Source organism: Lates calcarifer, linkage group LG19 (genome assembly GCF_001640805.2).
Source record: "Lates calcarifer isolate ASB-BC8 linkage group LG19, TLL_Latcal_v3, whole genome shotgun sequence".
In the NCBI taxonomy this organism is placed as follows: Eukaryota; Metazoa; Chordata; class Actinopteri; family Centropomidae; genus Lates; species Lates calcarifer.
The window spans coordinates 20424041-20449622 of NC_066851.1; the positions used below are offsets into that span (position 1 = coordinate 20424041).

Genomic DNA, 25582 nt, shown 5'->3' on the forward strand with positions numbered 1-25582 from the left:
GAGGTTTGTCTTGTTTTTTTGTTTTTTTTAAATAAGAGACCTCCCCGGGAAATTGAGCGCGAGGCAGTGAGTAATGTTATAATTGGCTTGCAATGTGCCGAGCTTTTCCACATTGCCTCTGTGTGTGTGTGTGTGTGTGTGTGTGTGTGTGTGTGTTTTTCCTTCAGCCATGAGGAGAGGACAAGTCACATCCAAGGCGCAGGGGGAGCCGTCTATTTACAGCTGAGGCGTTCAGATCTGCCTCTCATGTCTGTGATAGCCACAACAATAGCTTCCATTTTCCTCATCAGCCTCAGGCATAATCAATACAGTCAAAAAATATGATGCTATTACAGGGTAAAGATTTTTTTGGTCCAGTCTGCCCAGATGTCTGCAACCAAATCACAACCAGCACTGCCCACAGCTGAGGAGAAACTGATGAATCATATATTGATCTTATGTCTCACCGGTGAGATGAGAATGTGTTTTGGCTTCTGGTAACCTCAAGTGACCTGACAACATGTGGTGTGGTGTGTTTGTGCTCCCCTCCTTGCCCTTTTAACATCCAGCCTGTCTCCACCGGCTTCCCGCACCCGTGAGGACGCAGCGATGCCCCAGCAGCAGAGGGAGGAGGACCTGTCTCCGTCCCGCCGCCTCGGCCTGGCTTACCCCCGCCTCCAGACACTGAAGCCCGGCCACGACTTCCCATGAGGCCACCACCAGAACTCAGCTTGACCGCTCTGTATGGGGCCTCTCACATATGAAGTAGGTCCTTGTTGTGGTCTGTCTCCGTTTGGACTCATGCAGACCTCAGGTCGTTGGGTGGTTCTGGATGACAGAGGGGTGTTTGCTCAGTGTTTCCCAACCTGTGGTCAAGAGAGGTTTGAGGGGCCATTAAACATTTAAAATAATTAAGTATCATTCTCAAATTTACCTACATGTTTTGTTTTTTCTTGTGAAAAAAAGACACTTTCACCTCCTCAGGCCTCTAACCATATAATTAAAATCTGAGAGGGAAAACAGTCACTCTGTGGTTGAACTGCTCGAAACTGAGTCCACACTTATTTTAAAGGGTCACAAGCCAAAAAGGTTGGGAACCAGTGATGTGTACAAGTCAGGGCTGAAGCAATATGTGGATTAATAAAACATTCAAGCACTGCTAAATTAAAGGTATGTTTTCTTCAACAGTGTTCTGTCAATTAAAACGAGTATTTTGGGGTTTTAGTTTGTTGGTTGGATAAAACAAGCACTGTGAATTTGTCACCTTGGGCTCTGGAACTATTTTATGACTTTTTCTAGCTCTAACACTCAATTTATTGAAATTATTGATGCACAATTTCATACAAAAGTGGTTCAGGGTGTGTTACAGGATTAGATAAAACAGAAAAGCAAATAGGTATATGTAGAGGACATACACCCATGCACATTCATTCACATAGGCTATGAGAGAACTGCAGTGCCAAGGCACAAGTCTGTTGCTTTAGGAGGATGCTAAACCAAATACAGAGGTTTGTAAACTGAATGTCTGATATGAACTGTGTGTATACAAAGAGGAGGATCTTTAATGAGTGAAGCTTTCTGTGTTACATCTGAAATATAAAAATAAAACTGTGTGTAATGAGCTGCTTTTCTCTCACTGATTAATCCTCCTCATTTCATCACAGTAATATAAATGTTACTCACGTGATTGCGTTTGTCCTCTTCTTCCCCTCAGTTGACATGGAGGATGAAGATGGGACTTGTCTACTTGATGTTTTGTGGTAAGTTTGTCTGATTAATAAACATACCCTACAGATAATTAAAGAGAAATAGAATACATTGAAGGGGTTTGTTATGTACAGCCCTATATGTTAGTCTTAAGTTCTTCTTGAAATGACATTTTACCATCTTCAAAGTCTTGTTGCACCAAATATTCACCAAGATTGACTTGATTCTGACTGTGATTATAATCTCCTCCCTCTCCTCGTTTTCACAGTGACCCCCAAGCCCTGAACGACTTCCTTCATGGGACCAATGAGGTAACAAAAGTAGTCTTAAATAGAGAGAGTCTCAAATAAAAAAATCAATAGTGCAAATGATAAATTTGAGATGGAAATTTCTCTTGGCACACAGTCTTGCGAGATGTGTGGAGGAGGGCTGACAGTGTGAGAGGAGTTGTAATGTAATACTGCATGCATTTCTCACCATGACTGTGCGAGCCCAACCCAAAATTGACTGATTTTATCCCACCAGCTGCAGACTGAAGACCTGCTCATTAACTCCTCCTCTGGGGAGCCCTCCCTCTTCACAGATGCCCCGGTGAGTGTCTGGATCCACAGCCAGCAGCGTCACAACAACCAGAATTTTCCCCAGGAGAATGATTTTTTCTCTCTCCTTCTGTGCCTGAAACTGCTTCCTGTTAACTCCTGCTAATCACACAGTTCTCCCCTCCTTTTCACTCTGTTTCCTCTCTCCTGTTGTCTGCACCTCTCTTTCTATCTCCCACTGTTTCTTCCTCCAGAGCCCCGTCTCTCTGCTGGGAGACGGCAGGGATTCCCCAGACACGCCTCCACCCGGGTGTGTGGATCTGTCCTTCCTGGAGGAGGCCCTCCTGTCATCGCCAGAGGGTGGAGAAGACCCACAGGTGGTGCAGGGCGGGCCACCTGTGGCGGGTGGATGTGAGGCGAAGAAGGGAGAAGTGCAGGAAGTGGAGGAGGCGGAGGTGGCGTGTGATATCCTCCAGCAGAGCCTGCAGGAGGCTGAGATCACGGAGCAGACCATGGCACTGGAGGCAGGTCTGGCTCAACCTGGGGACAGTCTGTCCCTGTACTCACCTGCTCCTCTCCTCTCTCCTCCCACCATACCATTTGTACCCAAGTCTGTGACCTTGCCAGTCACCCCGGCGTTGCCCAGAGACACCCAGGCAGCAGTGGAGCCTCCCCAGCCCTCCCTCCTGGCTGTCGGGCCTGGTTGCCCTTCACTGAAACCTGCTGCCCCGCCTCAGCTGATGGGGCTCCTGCCTGGAAATGTGTTCCCTGCCCCTTCTCCAGAGACCTCCTTCTCTCTGAGTCCTGCCCAGGGCTCCAGTATGATCATCCACAAGGCTGTCCCCAGTGTGACCACTCGTCCTCTTATCACTCCAACCCTGAGAGCAACGGCAGCAGCACCAGGAATCGTCCTGCAGAGGGCCCCTCTCCCCATCCAACCCAAGCTCCCCATCAGCATTCAGCCCAGACTGGTTCAAATTAGCCCCAAGCCTTCTGGGCAGAAACACACTCCAGGTCTTACATTTGTCCCCGGGACTGCCTCACCAAATATTTTACTGTCCCAACCCCCAGGCCAGAAGCCCACAGCTCCACCACCGCAGCCCACCCAGCAGCTCCCCAAACCAGTCAGCCTGCAGCTAGTCAACCAGGGCGGCTCCTTTGTGCTCCAGCCTCAGGGACTTTTCCAAGGCCAAAACCAGTTCCTTCTTCCAGGCCAGTCCCCTGTTACAATCTCCCAGCCTGCCAGTGCAGCTCGACCACTGCTGACTCCCAGTCACCAAGGCCCGTCGGTCCACAGCGTGACTCCCACCACTGGGCAGCTCGTAGACGGCTCTCAGATCCTAACTGTGCCCCAAAGACAGCTGAACTTCAGCCCTGTCTTCACCACCCCCACAGGGCAGCTAGCGCTCCGCCAGGCTACTGTGCTTTCAGGACCCTTACATCTACAGTCAGCGCCCCCTACTGTCTTCCAGATGCCAGCACAGCTGGCTGGAACCTACACTCCTGGAGGGCAGGGGCAGCGTGCTACCCTGGTTCACAGTCCTGCTCTTGGAAACCACATTACCTTGATTAACAGTTCGGGGGTGCTTCCTCCAGATCTCACTTCCATCTCAATAGTTAACGGCCCCTCGGTGGTTCAGGGGCTTCCTTTTGCTGCCCAGGCCGCGGCCCCTCAGGCAGGAGTGACCGAAGGACAGCTGAGCCTCCAGCATGCGTCTGTGGTGCTGCTGCCAGAGAGAGCTGTCCAAGAAGAGAGGAGCAGTTCAGAGGAGACTTTCCACCAACTACCACAGGTAAGCTGCCACCACTGCAGTGTCACAACCTCTGGAGGGAGGCTAGGAAGAAATGATAAAATCTTCTGTTTGAGAAACTGCTAAAAGAGATAGAATATGTTGATATGAATGTCTATGTTTGGCAAATATATGAATGAAATACCTGACAAATCAAGATACTTCACACTTGTGCATAAATTCTGTAAATCCACCATTGCTCATTGATTTGCCACTTTACCTACAATGACCTACGACAACCAGTGATATTAAACTACATCCCTGGATACAAACAATCTCTGTTATCTCATGATATATATCATCATATCATGTGGAGATATGTTTTTAGATAAAAAACAGACACACCAGGATACACTCTACTGCAGCCAAATGTTAACTCTCAGCTTGGAGTGAATGTATGATCTGTAATTTAAAGGACTATACTGGTGGTGGTTTTTTATACTGTGTAAAAAAACAGAACCCAATACAGTTTTGTCTTACTCCGATGTCTGGTTTCTCCCTCTACAGCCCTATGGACATGTGCTCCAGCACGTCTCAGTACAGCCCACCTCAGCAGGGCTGCAGGCCTCCTCTCCTCCTGTAGTCACAGTCCTCCAGCCTCCTCCTGAACCACCTCTGGCTCCCGATCCAGCTGCGGAGATGCCCAAACTTTTGATGCCCCCAGCAGACATGACCCAAGTAGTGGAAGAGGTGGCCCACTCGATGAGTCAGAACCAGGCCTTTATGCAACATCTGCAACAGGTCAGAGATTCAGCAAATTCAGGTTTAGATTATGTCAGGGGGAAATTCCTCTTGCAGCCAGGTGAAATTTAAAGATGCAGAAAAACAAGTGAGTGACTTCAGTTGGAAGCTGGATGCATGTGTGTGTAACAGAGTGACTAAATGCAGCCTCACTGTGTTTGATTCTCACCAGAGGGACTGTTGGCTGACTGCTAAAGGATCTGTAACAGCTATCTAACCCCACTTGTTAATTTTCTCTTAATTTCTACCACAGCAAGCACTTAGCTCTCCCATCGCATCTGAATTACTGGTTGGAGCGCTGCCAGTGGTGCCGATGGAGTCTCTTGCGTCCCCCGTGGCCAATGAGAGAGAGACTCAACCCCAGACCCATGCAGTCCCTGGTCAGGAGACTCACACCGCGATGTCTGACCAGTGTGTAGAAGCTTCTCCGCTTCACTCAGACCCTGAGGACACACCGCTGCTCTGCTCCTCCCCTCCCATTCAGGACACCGGGAGGACAGCTCCGGCAACTTTCTCCCCTCCAGCAGGACCTCAGATTACCCTACCCGGACCTGAGAGTTCAGTCCCCCAGACCACAGCTCCCCAGCCCCTCATCGAGCCCCAAGTCCAGTACCAGGTCCCTCGTCAGCACCAGGTCTCGCAGGCGTTATTTGCCCAGAACCAGGTGCAGATCCAGTCATCCGTTTCCCAGTCCCTGCCACAGGTCCATGTTCAGGTCCAGGGCCCAGGTCCAGGTCCAACCGTCTGTGACCCAGCCTCAGTCCTCGACTCACACTTCAGTCCACAGCAGCCCCTCCTCTCTGCTCGTCAGCGTCTCGGTGCCTCAGCAGCAGCCTGATCCTGCAGCTGCTAGTCTCTCCAAAGGAGGAGACGACTCCGCTGTCCAACAGCACACACAAAACAGTGAGTTTCATCTGCTGTGTAACAAATTCAATCACAGCAGCGTGACTGAAAATGTGTGATTCTAACTGGTGTCACTTTCTCCACCACCATCATCGCCGTTCTTTCACCATCGCTGTGATCATTGCTGTCGTTATCATGATCTCCAATCGCCATCATCGTCATCATCATCATTCTCGCTGTGTCCTTCGTCAGAGCCAACAGCTGCCTTGGCCGTGGAGAGCAAAGCGTTTACTCTCGATGTCCATCCACCCTCTCCTGCAGCCCAGGGTGTCCAGGTTCACGGGCCCCCAGCCCCCAGAGAGTGTGCCCCCACCCAGATGAACCAGCAGCCCGGCACCAAGGTGGGGAATCCATTCACTGTAGGTCCAGCTGATTGAAGAATACAGTAATTTTTGTTTAGGACTGCAACTGCAGATTATTTTCATTATTAATCGGCCTGCTATTTTCTCAACCAGCTGGTAGTTTGTTTGGTTAGTAAAATGTTAGGATAATGTGAAAACTGCTGTTCATGATTTCAAGCTTGAGCTGACATATTTAAATGTCTCGACCAACAGTTTAAACCCAAAAGATATCAAATTTATCACCACAGATGACTTAAAAAACATTTTAGAAGCAGTAGCTCATCGTCACTAAAAAAAAAGACAATTATCAAAAAGTTGCTTATGTTAACCCCATAAGTGTTTAATTGACCCATCATTTCTGCTCTAATTATAAAACTTCTGAGGTGAGTTATGACTAGTTTTACACTGAGTATTAAAATTTCTATAATGAATCATAATAATTTCCTCTCTGTGTTCAGCTGAATTTGGCTCGAGTCTTGAAACAGAGATAGCAAGCTTTGAAATGATTATTTGTTAAATGCAGCAATTTTAATATTAATGTCTTCAAAATGCACCCCTGTCTCGGTCCTTTGATCTCATCCAAAATGTTATGTGTCTGCCAGCTGGCAGGTCCGCTGGAGCAGCAGCAGAGAGAGGAGAGGCTCACACCAGCAACGCGCAGGCACAGGTAAGAGACAGAGCACTCACTCTGATCCTGTTCTCTGAGATCACTCAGATTTAGACAAACATAGTTCTTCTCAGACTCACAACAGTTCTTTTTTTTTTCCAATCATGAATTTGAAACAGATGTTGTAGACGTGGAATAATAGGAAAGTGGCTGAAATGGAAACCTAAAGTAAAATAAATAAATAAATGCAAGCAGCTTGGTCACATAAAAAACAGAAACAGTGTTGATCTTCAGTTTCATTAGAAAACACAGTAGAACTGATGTTATTTCCTTTAAAAAACTTACATTCTTGTACTTGTCACATTACTGGAGATGATGTACTGCAGAGGAGCTTTCTTACCTCAGTTAATTAATTAAAAAACAGTTGGCTGGTTTCACAGACTGATGAGGATTAAACCTGATCCTTCACTAATGTTTTTTAATCTCAGTCCTCCAGGACTCCGTCTATTGTTTCTACTGCTACTGTTTACTACTTTTACTACTTCCACAACAGCTGCTGCTGCTGTTACTATGGCTAGCACGACCAATACACTGATAACAACTAGTCTTTAACCACGTCCAGTACTTCTAACACTGCTAAGGCTGGATTATCAACTGAGCAAAGGAGGCAACTGTCCCGAAACTCCCAGGTGCACTGTATATCACTTACATTTTGGTAATTTGGAATTTTGTTGCTCTATATAATATCACCCTGGATTATTATGTAATCTTGTGGTCTTGTTTAGTAGAAGGGCCTTGTGTCAAAATCTAACTCCAAAACCTTTATTTTTTAGATTCATGTTGTGCTCACATGGTGCATTTTCCTAAATAAAGCTGTGTTTCATCCAGTTAACACAAACTAACCTGGAGTGTTGTAGTATTCCAGCGTGTTGACTGGTTTCTGTGAGAGATATAACTTGGAGGCACCAAGCACCAAGACGTACCATGAAGAAACTTAGGATTTAACCACTAACACTCTAACTGTTGCATTACATCATACATCAGGAAACAATCAGTAAATTCGTTAAGGTTTTATTACTTTACCAGGTGTAGTCTCCAGGCTAACAGGGTGTTGTCACTGTTCAGGTTCCAGCAGCAACTGTGTTTGGACCACGGAGCAGTTCAGCGCCCGTTCACCGGCCCGGCCTTTTCCACCCTGAAGGACGCAGTTAGACGCCTGCTGCCGTACCACACCTGCGCTGGTCACCTGCCGACTCAGAATGACTTCAGTTTAGGTTAGTGAACTTTGGTTGATGAAAATTAATGAACCATCTGCTGTGGAGAACGTAAGTCCCACATTAGTGTGTAATAATAAAACTTAATCTGAGTGTGATGAGGTTTCTCTTTCCACAGTGGACCAGGAGTTTGACACTGTGTCTGGTTTCCTGCTGAAACGCACCAAGGACATGGTCAATAAATACAGGCAGCTACTGGTTAGAGAAGCCCAGGTGAGACACAGGACACTGCTCTCGCTCCCTTTTTACCTGTATTTATACAGTAAGCAAAGTAACTAGGATCATTCCCAAATCATAACTATGTCTGGATATTAATTAACTTTCACTTCTCTACATTATCTCCAACAAAGATCATTAAATTACTGAGTTAAATGCAAATGTATCCTTTATTACTAATTGTTTATCATTAATATCATTATCAAACATCATTAGCAGATAACTAAATAAGCTAAATGAACCAAATAAAAAATTCAACACAGTTTGTCTGCTCAGTAGTGTTTGGAGCAGCCAGCTGAAGCTGTTTGTTTTAATGGGTTATGAACTGGTTTCCACAGCAGGAGAGTCCATCAGCAGAGATGGTGATGCTGGAGCGTCTCTTCCTTCAGGCCGAGCGATACGCTTTAGCAGAGGACAGACGGCGAGCCCGCAGAGACCCAGGTCAGTGTCCCAGCAGGAGATAACAACCATCATCACCACCTACTTTATTACACGGAGGCTCTGTGTGTTTGTGTTTAGCTGCACTGTCGGTTTTGCCAAGTAAAATGCCATTTGAAATCCCAGGGCTGCGACAGGAAATCTGGACGGGGAAAAGTGAATTAGTGGCACTCCCTCTTTTCTTCTTACAAACTAATTTAACAGAGCCTCAGAGCTCGGCACTTAACCTCCATATTTGCTCCAGAGCAGCTCCCAGGTGTGAATGTGTAATTAAGCTGTGTAAATGTGGAGCAAGGTCGTGCTGAGAAACACTCAGCGTGATGACGAAAAAATTACATGAGAGGTTAAGAGCACATTAAAGCATGGCTGTTATGTTAATTAAAAAGTTGGAAAAGGGGAAGGAAGATCTTGAAAACTGTTAAATGTCAGGCCTGGCTGCTGTTGGACCCTGGGACTCATGAATGAATAATAATCTTCTTCTTATTATTAAACAAATCTCAAGTGATATTTGATGCTCTGCGAAACAAAATCCTTAAATATATTCATTATTTTTTACTTACAGAGAAAGTGCACATGAATAAATGTTGCTGCAAATGTATTTCTCATCCATAATCCCAGGACACACGTTACATATTCAGACTAATATAGTTAATTAAAAAGAAATTCATATGGATTATTGTTGGAAAAACAACAGGATCTCACAGAAAAAACCTATAAGAACAGGACCAGACCAGTTGGAAAAAGTATAAACAAAAATTAACCCTCAACCAACATTACATGTAAGGCCTTATCTTCCCAATATTTGCCTTAAATTTACCCTTTATGAAGCTGTATAAAAGATACACATTTCCCTTTAATTAAACACATATCTATCTAGTATCTTGGGAAATTTTGACTAGAATTTAAAGGGTTGTTTCAACCAAATCAAAGCAATTTAAAAGATAGAAGGTGGTTCCAATGAAAACTGGTCAAATTAAGAGAACAAATGTTAATTTAATTAACCTTCAACAAAAAAGCAAAACATTGGTTTAAAAAAATAACAAGGGAATATTGTGTGTCATCCACATAAAAGTAAAAAGGTTTAACGATTCACTAATGAAGGAAAAGGCCCAACAGTGGTACATCAGTAAAAAATAAACTAAGGCCAAGCATAGACCCCTGAGGCACTCCATAGCTCAAAACAGACAGACCTGTCCTCACCAACCATCACAGAAAAGTGTCAGTCTGATAAACATAGTAGTGAGATTTGTCGAACTGTCTTCCTGGCTAGAAAAGGTGAATTGACCTGAGTGTGTTCAGGAGGTTACTTGATACTTCTCTCTCTTCCAGAGTCATTCATGACGGCCTTGGCTACATCAGCGTCTTCCCCTCTTGGTGCCCAATCCTCTGGCCCCTCCCACCTGCACTCCTCTGGCAGCCCCTCCTCTCCACCAGCTTGGACCAGACTGTCTGACCGGCCCCCAGGACTGAAGACGTACCGCTCCAGCTCCCGCGGGGCTCTCAGACTCACCATCAAGCAGGAGTCCGGCTCCCGTAAGGTGGTCCACAACTCGGCCTGTGACCCCGGACTCAAGAGGGATCACACGGGGCAGCTGACCAACGGCGGTGGAGCCGTGAACGAACGCCACTCTCAGGCACCCAACGGAGCACCCCAGCATTCTCAGCATGATGGGGAGATCTCCAACGGAGCTCTGCCTGGTAACCCTGCAGAGGAGGTCCCACAGACAGCACCCAATTCCAAAATAAAAGCCCCCAATCCTCTTTCTATGCCAGAGCCACAGGCCGCTTGCTACGAGTTGCCTCCCAGAGATGTCAGTGCCCCAAAACTGAAATGTTACAGGCTGGATGCGTCGCCTCAGCCGGAGCAGCGGTTCAGCCCGCCGCCTCCACCCCTCCAAGAGGACAACATGCTCAGTGAACATCTACAGAGTGCCATCGACAGCATCCTGGAGCTCCAGCGCCTGCAGGGCCCCTCTGCAGCCCCAACCAGGGCCACGTCAGGCCCTTCACTGGACCAGGCTGTCACCAGCATCCTGGAGGGACACCTGTGAGGTAATCTGCTCTGACAGACGTCCACACAGATACAGAAACATCTGTCTGAGGTGGGATAAAACAGAGGGAGGCGTACTTGACTTCTTATCTGTTCCCAGAACTAAAAGAGATTTTGCTTCTGGGTTTCAGATTTTACTTTTAAGGAACGGATTGTTTGAAAGAAGAGGGAGGAGGAAAAAAAATGAAGAGGCACTATAAAGAGATGCATACCAGACAACAGCACTATCTATAGTCCGATAGATGTTAGATACTTCATTTTGATGTACGTTTGTGGAAAAAAAAAATCTATTTGAATAGGAGCTATATTGTTTCAGTGGTAGTTAAGTCATTCAGAGGTTTACGACACTGGTGTAACCTTCATCAGCATATAGTATATAAGTAATAGTGAGGATAACGAAAACGTGGAGTAGACTGAGATTATTCAATAGTTTTTTATAAGATTTCTTTCAAAAAAAATGTGAAGTTTCTTTTGCATAGTGCCAAGCTTCCAGGGTATTTATTTTGATAATCTGTGCCAATTGTGTTTTCAGATGAGTTGCATTGAGAAAGGCAGTGAGTGTGTGACGAGTATGTGAGTGTGTATGTGTTTTCATTTGGAAATAATTTGCGTGGATCTAAAGAGTGAGTGTGTGAAAACATTGCATCCTGCGACGAAGACGGTACATTTAAAAAAAATAAAAAAATCCCGCAGGCTCCATCATCTCGGCTTAACGAATGAAACTCCAAAGAATTTGTGACTTGCTACATCCTGAATACACCAGCAAAACGTCCATGTTGTGTCTCTTCCCACAAACTGGAGTCTGTCTTTGTTATAGCAGAAAGAACCCGAGGGGGCACAGAAAAAAAATTAGGCAGAGTCATGCTTTTTTTTTTTCGTTTGGACTTTTGTTGTCGCTCATGCTGGAGTCTGACTGTGAACTAGTCTGTTTTCAGAGACAAGAATGGTCTCCCATACTGTATGTATTAACATGCAAGCAATAATGAGTTAGGGTTGTTAGGAGCAGTGGTGGTGCAGTGAGGAGGAAGAGGAGGAGGAGGAGGAGGAGGAGGGAGATCTTTGCCTGTTTTGCTTATTGTCGTCATTGGATAAAAACCCAAGTTTGTTTTTCCAGGAATGAAAGCAGCTTATTTTGTCATCGAAGCCCGTGTAGTTTAGAAATTGTGTTTCTAACATGTTTCAAGGGCTTGAGGGTCACTTAACGGCATAACTGACCATGAAAAACGAAAAAACGTCTAGTTCAAGAGACAAAAACACCAAAACCGCAGTTGTTTTTTTTCCACGACAGACACTGTACAGAACTTGAGCCTCTCTGCATCATCAAACAGCCTTTGACCAAAAAACTAGAGGAATCATCTGCTTCACATTTTTTCCACATTTCAAAGTTGACTTCTCTTTATTTATTAAAATCACTGGTCTATAGCCCGCTGTACTAAGCCGAAGATTTTATTTTCACGCAGCCATTTTGGAGCAATATATAATTTTCGCAGCATCTTATGTTAATGTGACAATCTTATTGGTCTGAGTGAAAATGTGAATTTTGTTCATATGAAATTGGTAAGAGACAGAGAGAGAGTTGAGGTCATTTGTATCAGTTGTACGACTCTCCCTCATGAAACGTGTGCAAAATATTCTTTGTAGATGGATTTTACCTTGAAGGTCAAAATGTTAATTTTTGTAACATAAATTGAAAATGTGCTTCAAAATTTTAGCTTTTGGAGATGTGTGTAGGGGTCATGGTTTGACTTGCAAATTGGAAATGTTATGAATATGCCTTTTAATTCAGTGTACCTTTAAGGAAATGGAATCTGCAAAGAAAAGATAATTAATGTGAAGTTTAAAATACTGTAACATCTGGTGTTCTGAAATGTGAAAGTAACCTGTCCCTTCAAAAAAAGAAGAAAAAAAAAACATAGAAATTTGGGGCTAAATCAAACAGGACTTCTCATTTCTTAAATTGCATTGTCATTTTTTATATGTGAAATTGTCTTTTGTTGGAATGAACAAAGGAGTTATAATATGCAGTAATTTAGTGTTGAAACTCTCTGCAGTCGTTTGGGTAGACACACACTTGAGGATTCATAAAGGAATAGGTTGATATTTTGGGGAATACAGTTATGGTTTTTTCCTAAATTGGATGAGAAGTGTGATATCACTCACATGTCCGTAAGGTAAATATAAACCAACAGTTAGCTTAGCTTAGCATAAAGTTTGGGCACAGGGGGATACAGCTGTTTTGGACTCCAACAGTCAGCTGTTTTCAGAGAAAAGCTCTAAAAACCTACTGTACACTACCTGCTCAGTACTAAACAACAGATGGAAAAAGTTAGAGAGGAGCTGGTGAACATAGTGAAGCCAGATCTTTCCTGCAGGAGTTGGTGGAGACAAAGGATAGGAACTAAAACAGTGAATGTTGAACTTAAATCTCCTACGCAGCCACAAACACAACTCCAAATTAGTGATAATATTGCTCTATAACTGCTGAGTAAATAAGCTACTGTCTGATAACAAAAAATTATCTACTACCTATCGACTTAAAAATAATACATTAATAGCTGGGTTGCTTTGCTCACATCAATTTGCAAATTAAATAAACCTGAGTGGGAGAGGCTGCTGGCTGTAGCTTCATGTTTACTGTGCAGATATGAGAGCTGTATCAATCTTTTAATTCTCAGTAAGAAAGCAAAAAATTATATTTACCAATTTGTCCATTCCTTTAACAGAATTTGTCCCAAAATAAAAATCAGAAAATGTGAGAACTGATTAAATCTTCAGGTGTGTTTCTACCCTCACAGAGGTTTCACTGTAATGCAGTAAAGATGTCAGAGTGTCTTTCATAAACAGGATTGCACTCCTTGTCACCGCTAAACTTCTTAAAAAGGGGAATTCCACCAAAATGTACTTTCGTTTTTATTTTCTTTAAAGAAGCACTTCCAAAAGTTTGCCAAAATTTTCTCTTTAATAATTCAAGGACACTCAAAACAAACGAGAAATAAATTCTCAAGTCAACTTTGATGGAATCCCCTGCAATGAAGCAGCCTCATGTGCCATTGTTATTGTTGCATTATGTCAGCAGTGTCAAACACTGACCATTAGAAACATGCTTAGTTTTCTCAGCATTTTAGGACAAAGGGATCACATCTGCATGTTGAGCCATCTTTGTTATTTATTTGTAAATGTATTTTAATTTTTCTGACTGAACTGTGAAACCAGGGGAGTTCATAACTCTTACACTAATTCAACTTCAGATACAAAACATTTGACTGACAGATTGTTCTGATGCCAAAATCAAGAGGCCTTAATTCAGCAAAACTAGATTGTAAAAAAAAAAAAACAAATGTCATTCCTGACAAAAAAAAATCCAACTAAAGACTCCTTTGACCTGAAAGTCATGAGTGATTCATATATGAAATGTTAAGAAAACCGCTTTTGTACTCATTTTTACAGACTATTTATTAAACTGTGATTTTGTAAGAAATAAAAAAACAAACGGTGAATGTGGTTGTGTCTTTTTAAGGGGCTGTAAGAAAAAGTAAGTCACCAAAGATTAATATAAACATTACTTTTATTTCTTTAATTTTTTAACATTCACAATTTAGGAAAAAACTACATTACATCCAGGAAAATGCATACAAATACGAAGCAGCTGTTTTCATCATTTACAGTTGCATACATCGTAAATTAATTTATTACGCTCAAAAGACGGAAATCTGCCTTGCAAAGGGAGAGTTGGCTTTAATATAATTCTCATAATCACATCAGCGTTGGCACCTTTTCTTCTCTGTACAATTTGGATTCTGTGAAACGACGTCGTAGTGAAACGGCTGTAAACTGAAACGAGGTCACGTCCTTGCGCTGCGACGAGTCTCCGGTCAGGTTTGGGGATTAAGAGGCACATTAAAACATGAGCCATGGAGATGTCCCAACCATCAGGAGAATCAGCAGCAGCAGACATGAAGTTTAAATGATCAAACTAAATGAGCCAACCTTACTCTGCTATTCATTCATTCGTCTCCCCCTGCACAAAAAGACGAACACATTCAGGCCTAAAGGCACCTTGAGACCAAACTCATCTCTTAAAAAGCAAAACAGCCAAAGATTAAATTTGATTTCTAGTTGCTTCTGGGAAACTCATCCTTCATCTATTGACTTAAAACAGACAACAGACTGAAACAAAAGCAGGGTGGAGTGCCAAATAATTTAAGGTCATATTAAAATGACCCTCTCTCTACAAAGCAAATCATTTACTCTGGGACTGATGGGAGGTAATAAGCTGCTAACCTGCAGGGGGGGAAGTGAGGGTGTTAATTAAATTTAAGGGCAAAGTAAGAGCAGGCTGCAGCTTTGTCTAAAAATCTGTTTCAATATCTTAACCCGTCTCATAAATAATTATTCATTTTTGATAATAAAAAAGTGTCCATATGCAGTTACATAACGTCCACCGCGGTGTTGCAAAGTTAGTGTTTTCCAGATTCAGTGCTGGCTTTCCTCCCCACAGGGAGAGTCTCTGCTTAAAGTTCATTCAGGGTCCATGTGGCAACCTAGCAGCATCTCACTGGTGCTCAGGTAAACTGTCACCAAACAAAGGAGTGAAACGTCCTCCACTCACACACTCACGAGTGGGAAATTGACAGCCACCACACGCTGGTAACATTTTGGTCCCGGCTGGTAGATTAGTGCATTCATCCGCTCACTAAAAAACAAAGCAATTTGGCTTGTAAAAATCGACAGCGAGTGTGGAAGTTTCAAATCCATCTGGCACTTTGACCAGCAGATGAGAAAAATAAAGCTTCCCGTCATCCTGGGGTCTGTAGCTGTTTTGCGGAGGCCGACAGTCAGTTGAGTTTGATGGGCAGGTCCTCTCCGTATTTGCGGAGGAACTTGCTGTGGTTGTGGTCGACGGACCAGAGTGGAGGGAGGTGGTGAGGCCGCATGGTGGTGAGGAAGTGCTGCCTCCAGCGACGCTCCAGATCCATCAGGCCCCGCAGGCCCTGCTCAGCGTGAGCTCGCACCACCTTCAGGCCGTGAGGCACGTACGCCTCGTTGAATATCCTTCAGAGGAAAGAGGGGCAGTGAGAGAGTGAGCGCAGATTCTGTATCATGCACTCACTGTCTGGAAACAACTGATACAGCTCCATAAAGACTGCATGCAACCCAGCAGATGAACACGATACTGACGATTAGAGCTTGACGATAACTCGCTGGGCTGATTATCATCATCATCCGGTATTAGCTCATCATAGATGCGTATTGGCCTGAGGACTAGACAATTACATGTTCATATTCTTTCTAAATTGAGAGAGGATCAGTGTAACTGATCAGTTACAGTTACTCATGTTTTGTTGATACAGCAGAAATAAATTCTGACTGAAAACAACTTCATAGCAAGAACAGCAAAATTACAGCTGTCACAGATGAGACTGAAAATGCTAAATGTCAGACAGCAATTTTGCTTCAAAGAGCCCAGCAGGAGAAAGTGAGAGTGTGTGTGTGTGACTGATAGACAAGACACACAAATGTGCACTTCATGTTTCACAAATGCGCCATTGGCCAGGACTTTCTTCTCCTTGGATCGATGGTATGTCAGGAAGTGTTTCCTATCCTCAGAAAGTTTGATAACGGTCCCCTCTTATAATCTGGGTCGTCCTATATTCAGGCCAATGTGGCATATTGGTATGGGCATGTCTGTCAATAAATAACAAGAAACTACAGACAGAAATGTAAAATATATATCTGAGGTTCTTTGGAAACCGTGTCACTACTACATAGTTTAGGGCAGTTAAGAAAAACACATGTTGGTCACATGTCTTGAGGATTTATGTAAAATGAAACTTTGACTACAGCAAACAGAAACTTGCAGCAAAGTTTTAGCTGCATTTAAAACATCATTTTTTGTTTATTTTTTGACTAGACACTGCTCTGACGTGTCAAGTAAATTTCAAGAACAGCTGAAGTGCTGTGCCGTGTATTAAACTCAACCACTAATGTCTTTGGTATTAAAACCAGAATCAACCTATAAAAGTACACAATCAGGGAACTTTTATTGTTGAAGTTAAGCCTGTTGTAAACATGCGGGTGCTACTGGTACTTATATTAAATAACACATTAACTCATGCACTCTCTCATTTCAGCCCTTTGCTTTCATCTTTCCATGAGCCTCATGACACACTGAGGGAAACATGTTGGGCAAGCCAGTGCTAATAAAACAGCCATTATGTAGTTTTATGAGCTGTGGGATCACTTGTGGTTTATTTTTCCTGTTTGCCAACATTCAGTGCTGCAGCAACCAGCACTTCTGTGCTGTTTGATGCTGTGTACAAAACATTTTTTACCAATCTACAGGAGGTTTTGCACCACTGTAGTTTTAATTCATACTGCAGCACTGACATGGTTCTTAGTACTTGACTGTGATGATAACAACTGAGCAATTTGTAGTTGTGAATGTGAGTAAATTTGATGTTTGGGTTACATTCACACTGGAAACTGCTGATTTTTACTGTGGATTAAGTTAGTTTGGTTCTGAAGAAAAAAAGAAAAATTCTCCTGATAACTTACCTCGTCTCCAAACCGGCAGCCTGCGTCAGCGCCTCATTCGTCAGCTCCTCCTTCTCGTTCATGTTGAGGAAACCCTTGATCAAGTCCTGCAGCTCCTCCCGTCGCTGCTCTGGCAGTCCGTCCTTGGCAGTGAGCAGAGCCCGAGCCGCCGAACGCACCCGCCGTCGATCCGAGTCCTCCAGCAGACGAACTCCCTCCTCACAGCCCTGAGGGGCTGCAAACTCTTCGGCCAGCTGCTGCTTCAGGAAGCCGTCGTGCACATTAGAGGCAGCATGGCAGCTGGTGCAGAGCAGCAGGATGTCGTGGGAGTTGTGGTCCTTCATCTCTGTGGGAAAATGCCGTCTGTACTCATGTGGCACGATATTTTTCCTGTGTGACCAGAAAAAATGTTCAATTAAATCATATCTGCAAAGTAATTAAGTGTCTTTTCGAAATGAGATAATTATGATTAGAAAACTCAATGACTCAGTGCAGGAAATTAATAGAAAACCATTTTCACCATTTTCATCAGTTAATCCTTCAAGTAATTTCGAGTAAAAATTAAAGAGATTCATCAGTTCAAGCTTCTCAAACATGAGCAGTTCTTTCTTGCTTTATATCACTGTATAATACTGTGTATAATCCCTATGAGTGCTGGACTACTACTGTTCTGGTCTAAAAGATAAATTGATGAACCAAGAACAAAACACAGATTAACTGAAAAAAAAAAAAAGACAGAATTAAAAAAAAAAAAAAAAAATCAAAATCAAAATCAAATCACAGTAAGGTAAAAACTGTCAAACCTGATGTAGGAATCTGCTTTTCCACAGACCACACAGAGGTTCTCCTTGGCAGTGAGATAGTAGTCCTGCTGGGAGTCCGGACGTCCTGATGGCTCAAACAGCAACCTCACAACAAAAGGATCTTCACTCTGGAGAACTGGGTCAGAAACAGAAACATCTGCTGAATCTCCTCCTCAGTGAGTGACTACTACAAATACAATAGGAAAGACTCAGAGCTTATCAAGTAGAGAAATAATAAATTAACACTTACACTTCCACAAAATAAACATCACATGGACAGTACATTTTAAAGCTACAATATGCAACTTTTAAATCAAAATTATTCATTTTATTAGGTCAACATGTACGTATTAACACTTTTGCTTTCAAACCTGTTCAGACAACAGGCCATACAAGCTACTTATTTTTTTTATTTTTAACCTGGCCCTCAGCAGCCACAGAGCCAGAAATCAAAGCAACATGTTGGAAAACTTGATGTAAACTAAGTGCAACAAAGCTAAACATGCAGGAAAACATGACTGACTGCAATAACTGTTTGTTTCTTCAACGTCAAAGAGGCTTTACAGATGCTGGTGCGGTGTTAACTACACCATATAAATAGAAGAGGGACGAAACTAAATTTAAGGCAAAAAGTTGCACGTTGTATCCTCAAAACAGGAGGTTGGATGAGACATTTTATACATAGTGGTATACCTCCTATTCCTTTATCCAGGTACCATCTGGCTTTCTTCTTGTCACAGGTGCACAGAGGCTGGCCATCAGGAGCATGGAGGAAGCAGTTATCATAAAGGGGAGACTTCCTGTGACAGGAAAAGTGAGTTTTGAACTAAAGTCTTCAGTCTGTTAAAAACTTTGGATTTGCATCAGTTAAAATGTATTTAACTAAAATCAGTTTTTCACCTGAAACAAAACTACATACTAAAGGCATGAGAGTTTCCCCAAACTCATGTGCCAGTGATGATACATTTTATAGACAATAAAAAATAAAAACTGGTAAATTTTTAGCTGATTTAGGTGAAACTGTTTATTGGCTTTTGACATAGTTCACCCCCCCTCACCTGGCAGAATACCCCACACCCAGTGGTTTCCTCTTGTTATTTTTTCGAGGGTCTGGGACTTGCTGATCTCCAGACTCTGGGCTTTCATAAGTGGGTGGTTTCCGCGTCCTCCGCCTCCTCTCTCCATCGGCGGCCCTGTCGTCTCCATCTCCTCGGCCCCTGAAGGGCACGTCCACCAGGCCCTGGCAGCGGGTGGCCAACTCAGAGTAGGAGCTCCCGCTGGAAGAGACGGGCCCGGCTTCAGAGTGGAGGCCGAGGAGACGGAGGAAGAGAGCAATGGAGACTTGGGCATCTCTGGCTGCGTAAGTCATCTGGAGTGAGCAAACAACAAAGACTTAGAGTTTTCTTGTAATGATCTTTTTCTGTTTTATACCCATCTCAGCTGTGGCAGGACTCCAACTGTGAGTCACTGTCTATAGAGAAAATTAATTCTGGAGCCAGGGACACCCAGAATAAATCCTCCCATTAGATACCATCTCTGCTTTGTTGATTTATTTACTGTGGTAGAGGTGAAAATTAGTAATATAAAAAATGTTAGAAATCCTGTGGTTAAATGAATAACTACCTGCTCCAGCGTCAGTTGATCTGCCTCCCAGTCACTGCAGCGCAGCTCCAGAGATTTATCTAGAGAGACATTCAACAGATCTGCTGCCAGGGACTTCAGACTGAGGCCATTGTTCACTGTAGCTTGCCTGAAAATGGAGATAGAATTTAAAACAATCATTTTCAATTCAGATAAATAACTTCTCACAGTCTGATTAACAACAAAGAAGAGCCAAAAGTCATCTGTTATCTAAGAAAAAGGGCGTCAAGCATCAACAAGCAACCTCTACCTTTGTCTTAAAGCAAGGTAGCGCAGGTCGACAGTACAGGACAGGGACAGACCATAGTCACGCGTCAGACGCTTGCCATCTTCATAGCAACCGACACCAACTTTTAAAATGTGTGGATCTCTGAGGACTTCTATTAAGCTGAGCGGGAATGGTTGCTGACCGCTGCGAAACGGCAGCAGCCTCACCAGGACACACAGACCTGAATACGAGGCCATCTGTAACAGGGAGACAGCAGAGGCTTGGCCCTTCACGGAGACCTGCAACAGGAAACAGAAACCAGGTCAGACCAGAGTGTGAGCCACTTGAAAATGTTAAAGGATTTTTAAAGGAAAATTCAACCCTTCTGATAATTTTACATTGGTACAGAATTGTCAAAATTAAAATGAACTGCATTTTTGGGGTTGTTTGTAGTTTGCATTTTGGATCTATCCAAGGACATTCAATTTACTATTATATATGGGAAAGCAAAGCAGAAAAGAGTCTATCAGTGAATATTATGTATTTCTTACTGAAAAATGAATGTGATAAATAATGTATCAATGAAGCATGTATACCAAACAAACAAAACAGTCCAAACACAGGGTACAAATCAGGATGCTGAATCATTCAGGGTGGATTTTTCCTCTTCATATTTTAAAACATGCAAAAGGTATTTCTTACGCCTTTCGTCTTTACCCATTCACAGTCAAGCCCCAGCACAGGGAGGACTGACAGCTCCTTTTGCATCAGTGGCCACAGCTGCTGCCATTCCTCTTCAGAGCTCACCATAACTGGTTTCACTCCCAGAAGCTGTTCAGAAGACGGGATCTGTACAGGAGGGGGCAGTTGTGTGGTCTGACACTCCACAGCCTTGAATTCTTTCTCTACAAGGTTTTGAAGTTGGCCGTATTGATACTCCTTTTCCACAGGACGTGGAGCCTCCACAGGATCAGCCACCTTCTGGATGGAAGGCAGCCTCTTCCTTTTTGTTCGGTAAACTCGCCATATAAGCAGCCCTCCTAAGGTTGCTCCTAGTACTGTTGTTATGACGGCAGTTAAAGGCCCTCGATGAGACATGTTGACTTGTAGTGATTTTAAACAGACTGAAAAGTGCAAACCTAGAGTCAAAAAACATACACATATTTTGCCTTCAGTGCAGCTCCCAAAGTGTTTGTTTGTTAATAAAAGATTAGTGATGTTTTACCTTTCCTGTGTCAGTGGGATCCCATATAAACCTGGCTCTGTTTCTGTGATCTGGACTGGCACGGCATCCCTCTGGAAGGGAAAAAAAGCAAACACCACATATCCGCCTTTAATAAACTGTAACAGCAGTAATATTAAAGCTCTTACATACACACATGGTGTTTCCACAATATTTAGACAGGGTCATAGATGATGCAATGTGATCCTGGTTCTGGTGCATCAGAATCTGTGACTGTACTAGGTTAGGATACTAGGTTAATTTAACTATTTTGATATTCAATTAATTATGAAGCAAAAATGCACAAAAGATAATAAAAGAAAGATAAAAATGCTGTTTCCAGTCTAACAAATATTCACATTTTCTGTGTTTTACTTCCCAGTAAACTGAATATCTTTTGGATAAAACAAGACATCAGAAGCTGTCACTCCTGATGGATATTCTGTCTTTTCATCCTAACATCTTATTGACAAAACAAATAATTGAGAAGATAATCATCGATAGTGGTCAGTTGCAGCCGTGGGAGGCAGTATTTGATGTTACAAATCGGAAGAACTGTGCACAGCTTGGAGCTATGTAATGGAAATCCTCTGCTTTTGCTAGGTGATAGTTTTGGTAGGAGGGACAGATGGCTCACTATTTGTCATTACATGAAAACAACCAAATCCGGGGGAATTACTTTAGCAATACCATTGGACAAATGTATGTGGAGACTTGTGTATCTCTGTATCTCAATTTGTGTGTACTCAGTGACTGTGTTCAAGAATCTGTAAATGTGTACAGAAATCTGTGCATGTGCAACCATGACCAGAGGTCGAGCAGATATCGCCAGGTGAGGTGTTCAGGCTCTACAGACCTGATCAGAAACAGCTAAAGTTTGCAGATGCATGACAGTTGACTTTTTCATAGGGTCACACAGTTGAACAGGTCACAGAATTTGCTGTGACACCTGCCACAGGTCAAATTATGTCACGTTAGCTACGAGCTAGCTCGCTAACGTGGGTCTCGTCCACACTAACTAGGTAGAGACAGAAGCTTTGTCATAAAGTCATAGTAATTATAAAGCACACGTTTAACAGATGACAAAGTTATATGACTAAGCTGTGGGGTTAACGAGTTCAAATACAAAACGAAACTCTCGTGTGTTGCCATTCAACCGTTAAAGTTGAGCTATCACTTGACAGCTAACGGTTAACGCAGCTTCTGTTAGCATTAGCTGGTTCAAGGGTCAAAAATTAAACCGGATTACCTTCCTCCTTCTCGTGGAAATTTGTTTAAAGTGAGACTACCCAGCATTATTTTCTGCCATTATTCTGACCAGCTTTTCTCGTTATGGCGAAGTAAAACCACCGTTAGCTTGTTAGCCGCTGCAGCTAGCCGGGTAAATTCGTTAACTCTGCGGCTTGTACAGCCCGGCGACCTTGGACCTAACTGGACATATGACTACGTAACAGCAGAGCAGTACGCTGGCGTGCTGATATATTCATTTTGCATCTTACCTTTACGTAACTAACCAACACCACGCCAGTTTGACACACATGTACACTTGTTTTTCTTCGTTGAGCTGGCCCATGTCTCCCCAGCTGTATTTATAATGACGCTGCTGCACCGGGATGCAGCTCTCTGGACAGCGCCGCCTGGTGGCGGGATGGACCAACAGCCCAATGCAACCGGTAAAGCTTAGCTTTTACGATGTTGTTTAATTGGAAAACAGTCGGACATAATTTACATGTTTATTTTTAATTTAAAAGTGGTGATTGTGAAGTTTCATGTTGAAACTTTATGACCACAATGTACTCACCTGTTACCTTTTCTTTTACCTTAATATTCATTAAATATTATTTAAGTTTAGTATTTTAAGTATGTGCTTGTACTAGGGCTCAGACATAATATTTATAATAACAATAAAAAGTAAAAAAAAAAAGAAAAAAAAGAACACTGTAGATCCAACAGATGTCCTCAAATTGCTGGTTTTGTCTAACAACCAGCCTCAAACCCAAAAATACTCAATTTACAATAACATAAAAAAGAAAAAACGGTATTCATTCAGGAACACACAGAATATTTTCCTCTACCACCATCAATTTATTCAATCTTTTAGCTTCAATATTTCTCCAAAGAAGTGGAATAAAGTAATGAAATAATTACAAAATGGAAAAATAGATCAGAGAATAGATCATATTCACAGGTTTGATTTAAAAAATAAAAATAAAAACATGACAGAGAGAAATCAGACAGTGAGAGATGAAAACGTATCTCCCTGTAGTTTTCTGCTGACCATCAGAACCACAGCAGGCTAACGGAGGTCAGGGCAGATCAGCATGCAGCTTCTCAGCTACTGCAGCACCACAACTGACTAACCCATGTTGATCAAGGTCACCTGTGAGGTCAAATCATCTACTTTAGTGCTTGTGCAAAACAAAAATTTAAAGAAATCATCAACAAAAAAAATAAAAAATAATACAAGAGGCGGAGAAACAGGAGATGACACATCCTACGGTGTTAAATAAAAAACAAGATCGTTACCACACAAAACAGAATGACAATGAAGACAGAGGGAGTAAAATGTGATGTACTGATGTGTACTAAACTACTGAAAACTGAGCACAGGTAAGAGAGGCAACCAGTTGGGCACCACCACCATTGCTAGGTCCACATTGATTGTTGCTGCAATGATACCATATTTACAGTGAGATGCTTCACATCCAATCACAGGATGCAATAGACGGCAATAAAGAGATTTTTCTTCAAAAATAAAACAATAAAACACAAAAGTAAAGCAGCTGTCCCTTCACAAAATCTCTTTACATCACATTAAAAATTAGCACTGCTGTGAGCTGTGTGTACAGTATAGATTCTTTATAGATATATATATATTTATGTATAATATATAGGGTCATTTCTTGTATACACGAACATAAACTTGTCTCATTGTAGCTAGCCTGTGCCTTTGGCAAGATTACTTACAACTCTTCTGTTAGATTCCAAAGCTATTTAAAATATACTTAATGCATAAAAATAAAGATTTTGGCATTGTCTCACTCCATTCTTCTGATTCAGGAAGTTATTAACGAGAACTTTTCATCTGGAAGCTGAGTTCTCTCAGTGCTGCAGTTCCTCTGCCAGGTGAGGGAGGTCTCGTTCTGTCAACAGGGGGCGCTGGGAGCTGGACCAAGCGAAGGAGGGCAGGGGACGGGAACCACCACACCTGGGTGGGTGGTAGGGGGGCTGACAGGGGCGTGGGCGTGGCTCGGTACAGACAAAACAATACAGACAATGCTAACGAAATGCCTGGGGAACTGCACCCTTGTTAACTGCAACCTGTTTTAGTTTTTTTTTTCCTCCCCTCACTGCTGCACAGAGTTCTGCTCCCTGTTGATTCACCCGTTGCTCTCCACTGTCTGCCAGTTCTTTTCAGCCCCGCTGAGCTTGTCCACTGAAAGTGAGATGAAGAGAGGCAGGTAGACATTCCCCTCTCCTCTGTAGTCAATTACCTGCTCTCACTCCTTATCGTCCAGTACTTTGCCATCTCAACCACAGTCTTCAGAGCTGGATCTCAAAGGTCTTGTGCAGCTCAGTGGAGAAGGGATTCGTCGGGGATGGTGTGGTGCGTTGGCGCGAGCGGCTCTCCAAGGCTGCCCACTGGGCCTCAAAGGCATCTTCCTGCTGCTGTGGGGGCGGCTGCGTGGCTGGGGAGGATGGAGCGAGCTGGGACGGAGCAGCCCAGTTGTCTGCCCCGTTAAAGGTCACACTGCCATTGGATGGCTGGAGGTGAACAGGGTTCATGGCAGTGGGCTGTGGGGGTTTGATGAACGGGCTGATACTGCCGACAGCCTGGGTGTCATGCTGGGGTGTCGTAGAGGCTGGTACAGGGAACGGCTGGGGTTGCGTGGCTGAGCCAAACACATTAGCCACCATCTGTGAAGGGGTGATACCGACCACAGGCACGCTGGGCTGAGGGAACGGCAGCCCGTTGGACATTGGGTAGGAGGCTGGAGCCTGAGCGTGGAAGGCGGGCTGGCGAGGGGGCAACATGGGCACGGCAGGGGGCAGAGAAGACATGAAGGGAACAGAGGGAACAGATGCCACAGGTATCGGCACAGGAGCGGTGAACGGCTGAGTGGGAGGCGATGCTGCTGCCATGACTGGATTTGGCTGCGGAGCCCGGACAGACTTGGTGACTTCGTCTAACCACCGGTCTGCTTCTGATGGCGTTCGTTTGTGAGAGGATATGGCTGGGGAGGATGTAGGGGGCACTACTATCACTGGAGTAGAGGATGACCAGTCACTTCCTGTTGTCAGAATGACACAGAAAAGGCAAAATAAGTCAGTGAATAAACCAAACATCTAACAGGGAGAATGATACAGTATATTACATAAGTGTGTAGTTGAAAAAACACACAAACTCCTCCATCTACATTTTGGCAAACTGGCACTTTTTTTTCTGTGATTTCTAAGCAGATTTTTGATGTTTATTAATTTATGTAATAAACAACAGAGATATGGAAATCCTTGAAGTGTACAGTACTTGTGTGAACAGATTTGACTGAGTTATGACTGAAACAGAGCACTCGCAAACTGAGACAATC

The 25582-nt window shown here is 43.3% G+C and overlaps 3 protein-coding genes across 11 annotated transcripts in view; 1 reads left to right on the forward strand and 2 right to left on the reverse strand.

Moving 5' to 3' along the window:
* Nucleotides 1–204: 204 nt before the first annotated feature.
* On the forward strand, nt 205–14082 carry si:ch211-168d23.3 (BRD4-interacting chromatin-remodeling complex-associated protein). The gene is made up of 14 exons (XM_018666243.2): nt 205–744; nt 1694–1739; nt 1955–1997; nt 2212–2277; nt 2480–4018; nt 4523–4756; nt 5010–5446; nt 5478–5659; nt 5852–6000; nt 6603–6667; nt 7733–7881; nt 8000–8094; nt 8436–8538; nt 9865–14082. Exons 2-14 carry the CDS (start codon nt 1699–1701, stop codon nt 10584–10586), a joined length of 3825 nt encoding a protein of 1274 aa, XP_018521759.1. The 5' UTR covers nt 205–744; nt 1694–1698; the 3' UTR covers nt 10587–14082.
* A 50-nt stretch (nt 14083–14132) lies between these two features.
* exd2 (exonuclease 3'-5' domain containing 2) lies at nt 14133–22663 on the reverse strand. 4 transcript variants are annotated; one of them, XM_018666239.2, is made up of 10 exons: nt 22493–22663; nt 20997–21067; nt 20474–20895; nt 19814–20070; nt 19546–19672; nt 18981–19291; nt 18616–18722; nt 17923–18058; nt 17141–17509; nt 14133–15637 (listed from the first exon to the last, which is right to left on the reverse strand). In XM_018666239.2, the coding sequence occupies exons 3-10, from the start codon at nt 20867–20869 to the stop codon at nt 15421–15423; spliced, it is 1920 nt and encodes a 639-aa protein (XP_018521755.1). In that variant the 5' UTR covers nt 20870–20895; nt 20997–21067; nt 22493–22663; the 3' UTR covers nt 14133–15420. The 4 variants fall into 4 exon arrangements, with proteins under 4 accessions (XP_018521755.1, XP_018521757.1, XP_018521754.1 ...); XM_018666241.2 differs by having other exon boundaries at nt 20489–20910; XM_018666238.2 differs by having other exon boundaries at nt 20474–20910; nt 22493–22662.
* A 392-nt stretch (nt 22664–23055) lies between these two features.
* numb (NUMB endocytic adaptor protein) overlaps nt 23056–25582 on the reverse strand; it is a 38581-nt gene continuing 36054 nt past the window's right edge. For all 6 annotated transcript variants that reach the window (XM_018666235.2, XM_018666237.2, XM_018666234.2 and 3 more), the window contains one exon: nt 23056–25285. In XM_018666235.2, coding sequence (XP_018521751.1) covers nt 24537–25285 — 749 coding nt within the window. In that variant the 3' untranslated portion in view covers nt 23056–24536. The remainder of the gene's footprint in view (nt 25286–25582) is intronic.

Coding starts and splice junctions, on each gene's coding strand:
- exd2 (XM_018666239.2), bottom strand. CDS start 20,869: ATGTCTCATCGAGGGCCTTTAACTGCCGTCATAACAACAGTACTAGGA. Junction 17,510..17,922: donor AAAGCAGATTCCTACATCAG/GTTTGACAGTTT, acceptor CTGGTCACACAG/GAAAAATATCGTGCCACATG. Junction 15,638..17,140: donor GCTGCCGGTTTGGAGACGAG/GTAAGTTATCAG, acceptor TTTCCTCTGAAG/GATATTCAACGAGGCGTACG.
- si:ch211-168d23.3 (XM_018666243.2), top strand. CDS start 1,699: ATGGAGGATGAAGATGGGACTTGTCTACTTGATGTTTTGTG. Junction 2,278..2,479: donor CCCTCTTCACAGATGCCCCG/GTGAGTGTCTGG, acceptor TTCTTCCTCCAG/AGCCCCGTCTCTCTGCTGGG. Junction 4,757..5,009: donor TTATGCAACATCTGCAACAG/GTCAGAGATTCA, acceptor TTTCTACCACAG/CAAGCACTTAGCTCTCCCAT.